Source organism: Leptonychotes weddellii, chromosome 4, assembly GCF_054177405.1.
Source record: "Leptonychotes weddellii isolate Sample4059 chromosome 4, ASM5417740v2, whole genome shotgun sequence".
Taxonomy (NCBI): Eukaryota; Metazoa; Chordata; class Mammalia; order Carnivora; family Phocidae; genus Leptonychotes; species Leptonychotes weddellii.
The window spans coordinates 155,968,661-155,984,800 of NC_138372.1; the positions used below are offsets into that span (position 1 = coordinate 155,968,661).

At 36.7% G+C, this 16,140-nt stretch overlaps 1 protein-coding gene across 9 annotated transcripts in view; it reads left to right on the forward strand.

Annotated features, from left to right (window-relative positions):
* Window positions 1-16,140, forward strand: part of TBC1D31 (TBC1 domain family member 31) — a 64,950-nt gene that overhangs the window by 34,587 nt on the left and 14,223 nt on the right. For 8 of the 9 annotated variants that reach the window (XR_014144366.1, XM_081816478.1, XM_081816476.1 and 5 more), the window contains 7 exons: window positions 939-1,072; window positions 6,417-6,550; window positions 6,873-7,052; window positions 8,543-8,775; window positions 9,223-9,375; window positions 10,352-10,487; window positions 14,060-14,152. Coding sequence is in view for 8 of the 9 variants with exons in the window: in XM_081816478.1 (XP_081672604.1) it covers window positions 939-1,072; window positions 6,417-6,550; window positions 6,873-7,052; window positions 8,543-8,775; window positions 9,223-9,375; window positions 10,352-10,487; window positions 14,060-14,152 (1,063 nt within the window). In the remaining variant the exon portion in view is untranslated. The remainder of the gene's footprint in view (window positions 1-938; window positions 1,073-6,416; window positions 6,551-6,872; window positions 7,053-8,542; window positions 8,776-9,222; window positions 9,376-10,351; window positions 10,488-14,059; window positions 14,153-16,140) is intronic. The other variant, XM_081816480.1, reaches the window with a different exon arrangement.

The following is a 16,140-nucleotide window of genomic DNA, read 5'->3' on the forward strand; positions in this document are numbered from 1 at the left end:
GACATATCCGGAAGAGATTGCTATGAACATGAATCTCTACATGTAAAAAAATTCCCCAGAGACATATGTAAAACTGAGAAGGTATATACAAAACATAGGACAGATAAAAGACTGGTTTCTATATGAAGTATTCATTTAAATGAGCATGGAAAGGACCAATGAATAAAAAATGGAAAAAGGATTGAATGTGTAGTTCATAGCTGGGGATATGGTTCTTAGACATGAAAAGATGCTGTACCTCTCTTATAATAAATGCCAATTAAAATTACATTGAAAATGTATATACACATATACATTTAAAACCACATTGAAATACCATTTCTCACCTAGACTAAAGGTTTAAAAAGAAGGTTGATAATAAAACACATTGGCCAGAGTGAGAAAATGGGCATCCCTTTACTCTGCTAATGAGAATGTGAATAGCCACTATTTTTGCAAAGAATAATTTGGCACTGGCTATTGAAATTAATGCACATGTTTTTTGATTCAGCAATTCCACTTCTAGGAATTTATCCAAATTTATATTCCTACATGAAGAATGATGTAAATAAAACAATAAGCATGGCATTATTTATAAAGGATTAGAAACAACTTAAATGCCCAGTAAGGCCCAAGTTAAAGAAATTAAGGTGTATCTATACGAAACTATCTTGTGTATCAAAGCTCCACATCTACTGAAAATGAACTGTTTCCAAGATACTATTAAGTGGAAAACACAAGGTGTAAAACAATGTTTATACCAACCTTTCTATTTTTTAAAAAAGGATCTCTACTTTTAACAGTGGTTCTGGGGAAGTAAGCTAGATGATAAAGGTAGGAGGGAGAATTTTCATCAAATATACCTTCCATAGCAAATTTTTTATCAGGTGAATATATTATTTAGTCAAATTTTAATAGTAAACTGTTCTCTGGTCTTTATCTCCTTACCTGATTCACAGAACCCTATCTGCATTAGCTCACTGGTCTGCCATCTTTAGCGACACACCGTATCTTCCACTCTTGGCTTTTCCATTTGTAAAATTATTCCAGAACAACCAGCTCATTTGTTTTGAAGTTGTTGCTACTCTCATAAGTAAGTACATAAGTATTAAATAATGAAACCAAGAGTGGATTTCCTGTATATTTTTGTGATGTCTTTGCAGCTTTGTAACATTTAACAGTTCTGGTGTTGAACAATCAGATAGAGAGCACAGAATGGACAGTTCGGACATTTATACATAAACCTTTCTATTTACAAGAAAATTTGGATAGTTGCGTTTTAGAAGATACCGTTACAGGTTAGATTTTGTTAGTAAGAAGGAAGCAGGGGCGCCTGGGTGGCTCAGTCGGTTAAGGGTCTAGCTCAGGTCATGATCTCAGGGTCCTGGGATGGAGCTCAGCGGGGAGCCTGCCTCCCCCTTAGCCCCTCCCATCCCTGTTTGTGTGCACACGCACGTTCTTTCTCAAATAAATAACAATCCTAAAAAAAAAAGGTAAGAAGGAAGCAGATGCTTCACTTACTGAAAGTCAGTTATTATTCATAGGATTGTAGTAAGTACGTAAGGGATTTAGCACACAGTGCCTGTTGTGGAAGCTGCTAACTGCCGTCCTCGTTCTCAGCATCCAGAGCAAACATTTCTTGAGAACTTCCCGTGTGCCAGGTACCATTCTCTGTGTTTTGCCTTTATTAACTTACGTAAATCTTACAACAGTCCTATGAGGTAGGCGTTGTTATTTTCTTTTTATAACTGAGGAAACTGAGGCACACAGAGCTTCCCAAGGGTAGGTTGGTGGCAGAATGAGGCACACAGAGCTTCCCAAGGGTAGGTTGGTGGCAGAACGAGGATTTGAACCCAGGCAGACTCTAGTCTGTGCTGCGAACCATTGTGTTTACCCTTGCCATCAACAGCATCTACTCTGAAAAGTGAGTCCTTTTTTTCATATTAGTATAATTAGGTCAATAAACTGAATCCAGTTATAGATTGGTTTAACAAGAATAACAATTTTATATGTATTTTAAATTGCTTTCAAAGGTTTTCTTATACAAAGGAGATAAGCACTTAACTGTAATTACAGTAAAATTTTTAAAAGTAGAAATAAAAAGATTCAAGCATACATATTGTGAATATTATAGTGTATTTCTCTTTATGTTTTTTTGTTCATTTAATTGCATTATATTTGCTTTGATAAATTTTTACTGATTGGAGAAAATATAGGAAAACATACAAAAGAAAAGAAAATTCACCAATGTTCCTCCTCCTCATTGATAATCTTTGATATAATATATTGATGAATTTCTTATAAGAGCATTTTCCCCAAATCATTAAATATTCTTGAAAAACATAATTTGTTTAATATAATATATAACTGTGTAATATAATATTCCATCATATAGGTGTATCATAGTTTAGTCCCCCAATTGCTAGACCATTAGTTTTTTTAAAATAATTTTTCCATACTTTTTAAGCAGTTTTTAAAATTTTTGTAATTATACTACCTTTTTTTTTTTTTAAGATTTTTTATTTATTTGTTTGAGAGAGAGCGCATGAGCTAGAGGGAGGGGCAGAGGGAGAAGCCGACTTCCTGCTGAGCAGGGAGCCTGACACGGGGCTCAATCCCAGGACCCTGGGATCATTACCTGAGCTGAAGGCAGACGCTTAACTGACTGAGCCACCTAGGCGCCCCTATACTACTTTTTATTTAATATGTTAGGTACATTTCTCTTTTTATAAACTTTATAAATATTTGTTTTGTTTTGTTTTGTTTTAAAGATTTTATTTATTTGATAGAGAGAGAGACAGTGAGAGAGGGAACACAAGCAGGGGGAGTGGGGAGAGGGAGAAGCAGGCTTCCCGCCGAGCAGGGAGCCCGATGCAGGCTCGATCCCAGGACTCCGGGATCACGACCTGAGCCAAAGGCAGACACTTAATGACTGAGCCACCCAGGCGCCCCTATAAATATTTCGTTGACTAGGGGACGCCTGGGTGGCTCAGTCGGTTAAGCGTCTGCCTTCAGCTCAGGTCATGATCCCAGGGTCCCGGGATCGAGTCCCGCATCGGGCTCCCTGCTCTGCGGGGAGCCTGCTTCTCCCTCTGCCTCTGCCTCTCTCTCTCTATCTCTCATGAATAAATAAATAAAATCTTTAAAAAAAAAAAAATATTTCATTGACTAATATTCTTTTTTTCCCCCTTATGACTCTAATATTCTATAATGTGAATGTACTAGTTTAATCTGTTGTTGGACATTTAGGTTATTTCTAACTTTTACCTAAAGAAACAGTGTTACAACTATCTTCACATATAAATATGTATAATATTTTCTCTTGGTCAATTCCTAGAATTGGTATTGTTAGGTCATAAAATATGAATATTCTAATTGATTCCTTAAAAGAGTTATACTAGGGACGCCTGGGTGGCTCAGATGGTTAAGCGTCTGCCTTCGGCTCAGGTCATGATCCCAGGATCCTGGGATCGAGCCCCACATCGGGCTCCTGGCTCAGGGAGGAGCCTGCTTTTCCCTCTCCCTCTGCCTCTCTCCCTGCTCATGCTTTCTCTCTCTCTCTCTCTATCTCTGTGTCTCAAATGAATAAAATCTTAAAAAAAAAAAAGGGGGGGGTTATACTAATTTACCCTGGCAATAACACTCGGAGTTTTAAAAGGAAAAGAAGCAACTCAACAACAAAACGACAAATAATCCAATTTTTATATGGGCAAAGGCCTTGATTAGACTTTTCTCCAAAGAAGATACACAAATGGCTGATGAGTACATGAAAAGATACTCTGGATCATTAGTTATTAGGGAAATGCAAATCAAAACCACACTGAGATACCACTTTATATCATCTAGGATGTCTATAATTTAAAAACAGGAAAAAAATAGGTGTTGGCAAGAATGTGGAAAAATTCTAGCCTTCATACATTGCTGGAAATGTAAAATGGTGTTCACTGTGGAAAATTGGCAGTTCCTCAAAAAGTTAAACATAAAATTATCATATAATCCTGCAATTGCACTCTTAGGGATTACCAAAAGAATTGAAAACAGAGATTCAAACAGATACTTGTATGTGACTATCCATGGTAGCGTTATTCCCAATAGCCAAAAGGTGGAAACGGCCCAAGTATCGTCATCATCATGTTATCATCATTGCTAACAGATGAATGGATCAACTATGTATATAGTATATATAGGTATACGATGGAATATGATTTAACCACATAAAGGAATAGACCCTGAAAGCTAGGCACAAAAGGACAAATTTATATGAAATATTTCAAATAGGCAAATTTATGGACACAGAAAGTAGATTAGAGGTTACCAGGAGTTGGAGGAGGTGGGAATGGGAGGTTAGTCCTGAATGGGTACAGAGTTTCTGTCTGGGGAAGGATTTTGCAAATAGTGATGGTTGCACAACATTGTGCATATAGTTATTGACACTGAATTGCATACTTAAAAATGGTTAAAATGGCAAATGATATTTTACCCTAAGAAAAGCTGTTTATATGTAGGTAAGCATGCAAAACTATTTTTTATTTCCAGTAAAATCTTGTTATATCGCTGGAGTATGATTATGTGCTGAGGAATTGATTTTCTCTTCTAAGCCTGGAATTTAAATCTAAAAGATCCATCATGGTCAGCATGAGTAGCTGTGAAGGGTCTCCCCTCTGTCAAGGGTCTCAAACTAGTTTTATTCAAGAAACATTTTCTGAGCTCCAACTAAATGTTAGCATTGCTTGCGATACACCGTTGTTCTGGCTTTTTAGGTTTACAGTCTAGTTGGGACCTGGGGAAAAGGAATACAGTCCTTTGGGATATGTTTATAAAAGTCATCTTTAAGCACTGTTTACAGTCTCTTTTATGACCAAGAGGGAGTTCTTCCGGTTTAGCCAAGGATCTCCACAGTTACTTCTCTTTATCCTCTTCTCCGGTGAGTTCTGTCTCTGGGTCCTCTACCCATACTTCTGTTGTGGTGACACCATGCAGAACAGAAGAAGAGAAGGCAAACACTGTATAAAGCAGGGTTTCCCTCATGCCTAACTGAGAACTGTGTTCTCTTGATGAAGATTAGTTATAAAAATCTGAGCTATGTGTGTGTGTGTGTGTGGTGTTTTAAAATTCCTAGGACTAGCAGTATCTGAGACATGATAGACACTTAGCATGTGTTGCTGAACTGGGTTTTTCTTTTAAAGTTAAGAGCAGCAGTTAAAGAAGCTGAAATAATTTCTTTCAAAGCTTAGTTTTTGCAAGAGTTTATTTATGCCTCAATTATTAACTCACATTTACTTACTAATAAATAATTGACTTCTGGAATTAGTAGGCCCTTTATAACCAGATATAATCCAAAATTCTGCCGATCTAAGCCTCCTTTTGCTAATATGAGAAAGGAGATCTTATTGTCAAAGGATGGAACCACAATTCAGTGTTTAAAATAAAAATCCGAATTTAATAATTAAGGAGGGCTGTGGTGATTAGACGTAGTCCATTGAGTGAAACTAACTGATCTTACCAGCGTTTTTAGGAGAATGTTTTGGGGGTCGTAGTGGTTACTCAGTGAGTTAACGTGAGCTGTAGAAGCATCTTGAGCAGAATAGATTCTGCTTTCCACTGGCTGACTTTCAGAGAATCCCTCCGTCACTGGTTGGTTTTCAAAGTCAGGTTTACTGAATAAGTTGTCATCGATGGCTTAGATTTAAAACCAGTTCTGGTGGTTGTTATCACGGCCGTAGAACAGTCACTCTTGTCCTAGTAATAGGGACGTGTTTATTCTGCTATTATAACATTTAATGGATAGGGGTATGATACATGCCCATTTGTTTTTATGTGTTGCTATTGATGTGTAAGAATATAATCTTGGGGGCGCCTGGGTGGCTCAGTTGGTTAAGCGTCCAACTCTTGGGTTCGGCTCAGGTCATGATCTCAGGATCATGGTGTTAGGCTCCACCTTGGGCGTGGAGTCTGCTTAAGATTCTCTCTCTCCCTCTGCCCACCCCCCCTCACGCTCTCTCAAAAAAAATTAGTAATTTTGAACATTTCTTGTAAACTTTTCTAATTTTGATTAGGTATGAATTTGAGTAGATTTTAGGAGATTGTCAAGACTTAAGAAGGAATCTTTTTGTAGAAGGGTCATTTTGTTAACCAGGAGAAGCAGGAAGCAGAGCGCCCTACAGGAAGATCAGGAATACTTTGGGAAGTTCTGTTTGTTTTAATGGACACTTCCTCATTGACTGCTCTCAGTTGAAGAAATTGGGCAATTCTATAAACCTAAAATACAATGTTAACATGATGCAACTTTAAAATCGATGGTTCTAGAACTTAAAGAGTTGTCATGTTTTCTTTATTAATGGGCATATTGAGGACATAGAGTGGATTCATGTAAGAATTGCAGAATCCCTTGATAATATAGAATGGTAAAGATAGATTTTCAATTTTTTTCTTCATAGTCAATTGGTGTCAACACTGGTTTGAATATTTCCCTAACCCTCCCATCAATATTCTCAGTATGATAGAAAATGTTTTGGCATTCCACGACAAAGACCTGCTGCAGCACTTCATAGATCATGACATAACTTCCCAGGTAAGAAGTGTGAGGTTTTTAGGATAACATGACTAATCTTGGAAGCTAACACTGGTTCTGGTATTAAATAAGACAGAATTTTCTTGGAAGAGTATAATAAAAGAACATACTATCCTTTGTATTTTTAACAGTATTCCATTCTTTTTCTTCATTAAACTGCTTTCCCAAAAGTCTATAAAGAAGGGTCCATATTAAGGCAGTTCTTTTCAGAATTGTTTTGAATATAATGGTTTTAACAGCTACCTCAAATGTAAGAGAGTATTAGCAAGGACTTAATGACTTTTCCATAGAAAACTAATAAGTTTTTCCTTATTTATTTTAGCTGTATGCATGGCCTCTTCTTGAAACTGTTTTTTCAGAAGTACTAACAAGAGAGGAGTGGCTAAAATTGTTTGATAATGTCTTTTCCAACCATCCTTCATTCCTCCTGATGACTGTGGTAGCCTACAACATATGCTCTAGAGCTCCTTTGCTCAACTGCAGTCTTAAAGATGATTTTGAGGTAAATATCCTTGTTCTTAAGTCGCGGTTCTCAAGTCTCATTTATTCCCATTGAAGAACGGATACATTTATTGAGTACCTGTTGCATGTCAGGTACTAGTGCCAGATGGGAGTAATGGAGTGGAGAGCAAGGTATACCAATCACACCCTTACTCTGACATTGTTGGTCGCGAATCCAACAGACAATCACAGCACACTATTTGTCTTCAAGTCGTAGCTTCAGAAAAGAAACACAGTAATACTGGAGCTTAGCGCTTGTTCCCTATGTAAAGGATGTTTACCAGTTGAGTCCTTGGTAATTCCTTGGGTGGTTTTATCAGTGATCCATCCAGTCTGTGACAATCTGGATGCTTATTACACATATGAAATGGTTACTCTGAGAATTTTGAGATATGGCAGGAAGGTTACTTGAAAGCATTAGAGGAGGTTTTTAAAAGGAGAGGGTCAATTGGTTAAGTGTCTGACTCAATTGGTTAAGGTCATGATCTCAAGGTCCTGGGATGGGGCCCCAAGTCAGGCTTCGCACTCAGCGGGGAGTCTGCTTGTCACTCTCCCTCTGCCGTTCGCCCCGCTCGTATGTGTTCTCTCTCTCTGTCTCTCAAATAAATAAATACAATCTTAAAAAAATAAAAATAAAAAATGAAAGGAGAGATTCTTTTGGTAAACAGGATGAATTGGGTTTGTTACTTATTTAGTGGTTCCTGTCAAACTTTATTTTTTTAAAGGTTTTTAGTTTTTCTTTTTTTAAACATTTATTTATTTGAGAGAGAGAGCGGGTGGGGAGGGGCAGAGGGAGATGGAGAAAAGGAATCTCAAGCAGACTCCCCACTGAGCACGGAGCCTAACGAGGGGCTCAATCTCACGACCCCGAGATCATGACCTGAGCTGAAATCAAGAGTCGGACGCTTAACCGACTAAGCCACCCAAGCACCCCTGTCAAACTTTATTTTTACTTACTGTTCACAAGATACATATCTATATATATTTTAGAATTTGGACCTGCCAGCAGAACAAGATAGTGTGGAAACATTTCAGATATTTTTAACGAATCAAGCTAATTTATTTTCAAATTTATTTATTTTGGATTTTGCAAGGAAAAAATCCAAGCAGAAGAGTTTGCTCCATTGTTGGTTGAAGTGTTCTTCTTCTAATATAAAGGAGGCCTTCTGTTGGAGTTAAAATTTAAGAAGTATTATTTCAGAAGTTTGGTTTTGAAATCTTATTAGACTTTGAAAATATGAAATTGACTCTTCATTTTAAAACTTGGGTTAAGAAAAGTTTCAGTGAATTTGCCAAGAAAGGAAAGAGAGAGAGAGGGAGGGTGGGGGGAAGGAAGGACGGAAGGGACGGAGGAAGGAAGGGAGGAAGAGAAGGAAGGAAGAAAAAAAAGAAAGGAAGAAAAGATAAATTCACAATTTTTAAACTCTTATTTTCTCCCTCGTAACTGCTTTATTAGATAAATCACAATTTCAACACAAAGTTTTCTTACAGTATTTTTTTCATCATCGGAATAACCTGGATATAAGCGTTGTCATTAGAGAAGTCTATCATCTCATGGATACCACTCCTACTGATATTCATCCCAACAGCACGCTTCATGTCTTTGTGGCCTTGACAAAAGGGCAATATCCAGTATTTAACCAATATCCAAAGTTTATTGTGGACTATCAGACACAGGAGCGAGAAAGAATAAGGATTGATGAATTGGACTACCTGAGGGAGAGGTAATCATGGAATAGTTGTTCTTTGTGTGATAGTAGCAAAATCTGTCATAAATACAGACAGAATTTTTTATGAAAAACACATGTAAATTATTAAGTATTTGTGTAAAATCAGAGTTTGAAGGCTGGGAATATCTTTAAAAATATTTAATTCTTGCATATAGAAGTAAAACAATTACATGTTAATCAGGTATACATCTTGTGTTTTGGTTGGACTTAAATTACTCAGTTTTCTTTGTTTGAATTTTTTTCTTTGTTTGCATTTCTTGGTGAGACTTACATAGGGCATCCTTTTCGGTGCTTTCTACCACTTGGATGAGATAAATATGAAAGTGAAAGGCAGTAGTTCAAGGTCTGACAGGCAAATAGCAATTTACCCTTGCATAATCACAAGTGTGTACTGGGGGCTTGTCCGTGTCTGGATATAATAGTAAGTATTCCCTACTTAAGGCAGATGGTTGAAGATATGCAAGCTGAGGTAGACCAGCAGAGAGTTGAAGACGAAGCTTGGTACCAAAAACAAGAACTACTTCGTAAAGCCGAAGAAACGAGGAGAGAATTGCTCTTACAGGAGGAGGAAAAGATGATACAGCAAAGACAGAGGTATGTGTTACCACTTTGAGAAAATCTGGATTTGTGAGTTAGTTGAATAATTTTTATTTTCTTCTTTTTTTTCTATATACGTAACATTACCCAGCTGTGGCATTTCCATTAAGCAAAAATTTAAACTAATAACAAATCTGCATCTACCACATTTCAAAAAATTGGCATATGAAATGGAATTCTGACTGCACTGATTATTCAAAAGTAACACAAGTCTAATGTGCCCTGGAGGACATTATTGGAAACATCATTGTACAATAGGCAAAAATGCTTTGTAACACAGTGCTGGATAAATCACCTCCAGGGGAGCAGAATTTTTAAAATTGTGTTTTAAACATATCTGTATGACTTGAAAATTGGAACATAAAATGATTATCTCATTATGCATCTCATACTTTGGAGGATAGGGGAAGAAGTATTAAATGCTTATTCAAAAGTATATTAATAAAGCAAAATGTTTCAATTAATTAAGATTATGGGATGAGCACTGAGACTAAGCCTAATTGTTGGAGAACCTCACTTCTGTAAGTGTTTACTGAGTTTTACTCCTTGTTGGGATTTTACGAAACTGATTTCTAGTGTGGGTTAAACACAGTTACTGAACTGAGCATTAACCTTGTACTAAAATTCTGGCAGAGAAAGCATACATAATCTTTGGTGACCCCAGAGCACTTTGTGGCATTCTTCCTTCAGATAAAGGATATTGATTGCACCAAGGTGATCTGAGTAGACCTGTTAGGAACTTTTAAATACGAAAAGCATAGCGAGTTGCGTTTGGACACTTGTCCTTTCCACGAAGGCAGCCACGGGCATCATTTCTCCGTGTGCGGGATGCCAAAGTAGCACCAGGGGACTGGGGCAGGTGCGCCAAAGTCAGTGGCGGGCCTTTCATTGTTGTGAAACATACGATTTTTCCACTTCAGTCTATATTGGGAAATGTGTTTATGTGTTCCTCTTAATGTATTTTGTATTTAAGACTAGCTTCTGTGAAAAGAGAGCTGAAAGTCAAGGAAATGCACTTACAAGATGCTACACGAAGGCGGTTTCTGAAGCTGCAGCAAGATCAGCGTGAAATGGAACTAAGAAGACTGGACGATGAAATCGAGAGAAAGGTTCATGATCCGTATCTTAGTGCTCACACAGGATCTCCATTTACTCCATTTACTCTCCTATCTTCAAGTTAAATGTCCTCGCTAGGATTCACAGGGAATACTAAATAGCCTCTTTACTTTTCCTTTTCCTTCAGCTTTTCCTCTTCTCTTTCGAATTTCACTAATAGCAAAAAAAATTTAGAAATGCCAAGAAAATTAGTCAATTTGACCAGTGTCCTTGGTGACTGTTTCTCTAAAAATAGAAATATCAATGAACCATTAACTGTGAAATAAGGGAAATGCCCTTTTTTAATATAAAAATTTGCACCTGGCCAGTATAAGAAAATTTCCATTATAAAATACGGGGAGTCAAAAATGGACCTTCCCTACTCTTCTGTCATTTCGTCCCCAAAATAAACTGAAAAAATGATAGAGCTTTTTCCTTTTTTACGGCTGCATAGTATTCCATTGTGTGGCTATGTTATAGTTTATTTACTTAATCCTTTGCTGTTTGTTGGACATTGAGGTTGTTTGCAGTGCTTTGCTGTACAAGATGGTGCTAGGTTATACATTCTCAGTACAAATCTTTGAGTACTTGCACACATAGTTTTGTTGAGTAAATTCCAAGACCTACCAAATTATTCTCCAAAAATGAACCTACCTAAGTTATTTTAAGTGTATATAGAAGAGTGCTTATACCCTAGTCAATTTGGAGTACATCAGTCTTAATATTTGCCAATCTCATAGGTGGAAGTTGTGTATTTTATCTTTTTTTTCTTGCTAGTGAGGTTAAATATCTCTCCAGTTATCTTCCATTTGTAGAAGAACTATAAATTGTATATCCATATTTGTCCATTTTCCGTCAAGTTTTTTCTTTTCAATTTACATGGGCTGTTTGTGCCATTTGGGACAGTAGAAATATGATGTGAGCCACATAGGCAATTTTGTTTTATAGCAGCCACATGTAAAAAAATAAGAAAAAAAAAAGGTAAGAAACAGAGGAAATCATTTTAATAGCATTTTGTTTGACTCAATGTATTTTCCAATTTTTTTAATATGTAATTAGTATAAAGACATTATGAGATGTTTTACTTTTTGCTTATACTAAATCTTGCAATCTAGCAGTCAGTTTATACTTACAGTACACCTCAATTTGGACTGATCACTTTTTTTTTCAGGTTTATTTATTTTAAAGAGAGAGCAAGCGTGAGTGGGGGTAGGGGCAGAGGGAGAGAACCTCAAGCAGACTCCCCACTGAGCACGGAGCCGCACACGGGGCTCAGTCCCATGACCCATGAGATCATGACCTGAGCCAAAATCACGAGTTGGTCACCTAACCAACTGAGGTACCCAGGCACCCCTGGCTTTGACTTTTTAAATGGTTAAAAGAATTCTAACAGTAATTTCATGACATGAATATTATGTGACATTTTAAAAAACATGAAATTCATATTTCAGTATCCATAAATACAGCTTTATTGGAACACAGTCCTACCCATTTGTTGATTAACAAAGTCATTTGCCAACTGATGGTTTATTCAGTGTTAAATTCCCTTATATATCTTATCTCCTCCATTGCTCTGTCTGCTCCTAAGCCAGCACCACCCTGAACAACAGCTTCATGATCTTTTTCTAACTAGTGGGCCTCATTCCCACTATTAGTCTGCCTTTTCAGGGTTCTCTGCAGTCTCTTCTTATACACTTTGAGAATCGTATCACTCTGAATCCCTACCTCACCCCATCCTGCTGGCATGTTTATTAGGATTGCATTGAATTTATTTAATTTATTTAATTTAGGGAGTTTTAAACCTAGTTTTGGTAAAATACTAAGTATTTTTTTCAATCTTTGAAAGTATTTTGAATTTGTCTGTATTCGAAATCTGTCATCTCTTTTATAGCATAATACTTTTTGTTTTGCTTGAAGCCAATTAATTTTAAATTGGTTTTTGAAAGCTGTGATTCCTTTTCATGATCTCACTGAGTAAATGAGGTTGATAATTCATTATTCTAGAAGAGCGTATGTTCTTCTCCAAAAGTAGTACGGGCTTAGAACTCTGACCTCTTTATTCCAAACTCTTTGAGATAGTGAAGGCAATTTTTTTCAAAGAATCCTGTAAAGTCCTTTCAGTTTGCATGATCTGGCCTCTGCTTACCCTTCCAGTCTCCTGTCCTTCATCTCCCTATTCTGATAGTGCGCTCTGACCTGCTAAACTGCCAGAGCTTTTCTCCTCACAGCGCAGGCACCAGCAGGAAGACTTGAGTCCACGGTGACACGCATGGGTGATTGCACATCCATTAGCGTCAGCAAAGTTGATCTGGGTTTGCTCGGGCACTAAGCTATTTGTCTGTCTAAAAATTCATAAGCAAAAGAGCTTCTCTAATTGAAATTCCTGAAAAGCATGATTAATTATGCCAAACCTCTCCTCTGCCTGTTGGCATTTTTACTGCTCTTACTTCATGAACTCGAACATCCCCACTTTGAGCTAGCTGCCTTCCCAGTAACCTCCTTAAGTGAAACTGGTTGCCAGTCAGTGGTTTATTTACTTCTCAGATGTTTGTCCCTCTTGTACACCCCACTGTATTTTCATTTTTACTGTTTGTTTCTCCAGTGATAGATATTTGATCATGTATCTTTTATCTTTACAATGTCTAATACTTACGGATGCAAATAATAATACAATCATTAAATGTTTACTGAATAAATGAATGGGCTTAGATGGGGTTATAGGTTGTTTTGTTTCTGAAACACATATCACTCCTCAAAAAATGGGAGACTTTAGGCAGCCAAGTATTTATTTAAGACTGCTCCTAAGATTCTCTATCTACCTAAAGAGGGCCTTATTCAAACCCTCTAGTGTATAGGAGTAAAAAGTTTCCAAGTAATCAAAGTCTGATGAACGGTGAACTTTAAATTAGCTAAGTCCAAGCAGAGCACATTTGAACTTGGAGTTACTAGTTGCCAAACTGAATTTATAAAAGTATAGTCCTATAGGGGTGCCTGGGTGACTCGGTTGGTTGGGTGACAGACTCTTGATTTTGGCTGGGTCATGATCTCAGGATCGTGAGATCCAGCCCCATGTCAGGCTCTGTGCTCAGTGGGGCATCTGCTTGAGATTCTCTCTCTCCCTCCGCCCTTCACCCTCATTCTCTCTCTCTAAAAAAATAAATCTTTAAAAAAAAAATTTAAGTATAGCCATTTAATCAAAAAGAACATTAAATATAGTTATATTTAATAAGATTAAACATTCTATATTTTTAACCACTGCAAATTTAAATTGCTCAAGTTTTTCTAACTCATAATATTGGCTGATACAGTGTGGTAAGAACTGCCGTCTGTTCTCGCAGCCTGAGTAGATGAGCATATGGTAATTGTACTTTCCTTTTTAGAAAATTAAGCTTTAACTTTAACTCAGGCATTATTCCTATATTCTACAGTGAATGTTAATATACTATCAGTTACTCTGGTATCAAAACCCAATACTTATTTAAAATACTCTTAGTGGGTTGTTTGGATTACAAGATTACTAAATCTGTTAAACAGAAATTATCTTGTAAATTCTTTCTGGTGTTCACACTTTGTTGTTTGGCCATAGCTACACATGAGAGATCGAGAAATTGCTACTACAGCGAAAGACCTAGAAATGAGACATCTGGAACTCGAATCGCAAAAAAGACATTATGAGAAGGTATAAATCATCTGTTTCCACCATGAGAGAAGCAGGGCGTATACGAACTCTTTTTAGATTGTATTTATTCATGATTTTGTAATATTCATTTTATTTAATTTTTTTTAAACAGAATATAGTGTCATCCAGGATTGTAAGGTAGCCAGAATGTCTGAGTGTACAGTTTGTTGTAATTCTTTAATTCATGTTTCTCTTAGCGACTTAGTCTAGTGTCTGAGGTACCAGATGTAAGTCCCAGATTTTGCCTCACAATTTTCTACCAACTTACTAAGTTTTCCTGTATCTGTGTGATAGTGACTACAAAATTGACCCAGTACTTCATAAGGGTCTTTGTAAGTCAGGTAAATCAGACAAGAGCTGTAAAGTACTTTAAATTTGAATCTCCTGGAAATAAATTATCAAGTATCTTCTTAGAATATATAATTTAGTTTCCACGACACTGGAAAAAGGAATTTTGTTAATATAAATATTTATTATTTGGGAAAAGCATTTTGTTATTCATTTATTTAATGTTGAAACCATAAGTTTTCACTTCCTTCAGCCTCTTTTAAAGTGAGACTTTGAAATTGATAATTTGAAAGTGATAACTGCAAATATGTAACAGGTAACATGTGATTGTTATTCACATTAAATAAGATTTAAAACATACGGCATCCATTCGTATCTACAACACTTTTTAAAGTTCCACACTGAACTACTTCTAGAACTGAGGCAGGGATTTACACCCTGACTAAGTCTCCTATGATTTTGAATTAGATTCAATTCATTTGGACCAAACCTAAATTTACTTTTTACTGTCTTTTCTTTGGGGGAGGTGGGTGGTGGCACCAGCAGGGCATGATTTCAGAATTAAGATAAAATTTGCAAGAAAAATACTAAGAATTTCCAAATATGTTTTTCTCAGATACTCAAATATTAACATGTTGCTAAATTGGCATTATCCTTCTCTTTCTCTGTATGTACTTGTACACACGTAGATAAATTTTTTTTCTGAACTTTTTAAGAGAAAATTGCAAACCTGATGCCCCTTTCCCCCTAAATTTAGCTTCAGTGTATATTTCCTAAAACCAAGGAATCATCACATGACCACAGAACAATGATCAAAATCAGGAAATGAACAAATGATTGTTATCCACTGTATAAGCCTTATTCAGATTTTATCAGTTGTGGTACAAATGTCCTTCAGAGCAAAAGAAAATCTCAGATAATCCATTTTCTCAGTTGTCATGTCTCTTTAGTCTCCTTTATGTTGGCACCACTCCTGAGTCTGTCTTTATATTTTATAATGTTGATATTTTTGAAGCATTTGGCCAGATATTTTGTTGAGTGTCCCTCAGTTGGCATTTGTCTGTTGTTTCCTCATGATACAATTCAACTTAACACGCTTTGGGCAGGAATGCCCCAGAAGTAATGCTGAGTTTCTTTCTATGGATCGTTATCATTTTTGCCCTCTTTTGAGGAAAGTATTTATTAAGCAAACTATTAGAGTTAGAGAAGACCAAGCCTACTCAACAAAACTAACTTATAAAATCATGAACTTTATCTGGTCCATTAGATTCAGATGTGCAGCTCCTGCCATTTTCATCAGTTTTAGTGATTAATACTTTATCTGCCAAACTTAGCTCTTACATTAGTTTGATTAACTGCGTCTGTTTGTAAACAAATTATATCCCAGAAAACAGACAGTATTGTGATGACCCCTATTGGAAATATATGCTCAATACCCATATGTATCTAATTTGAATAAAAAAAAATTTTTTTTAAGATTTTATTTATTTATTTGACACAGAGAGAGACAGCAAGAGAGGGAACACAAGCAGGGGGAGTGGGAGAGGGAGAAGCAGGCTTCCCACGGAGCAGAGAGCCTGACACGGGGCTCAAACGCAGGACCCTGGGACCATGACCTGAGCCGGAGGCAGACGCTTAACGACTGAGCCACCCAGGCACCCCTGAATAAAATTTGTTGTAACAAAAGAATAAAATTAAAT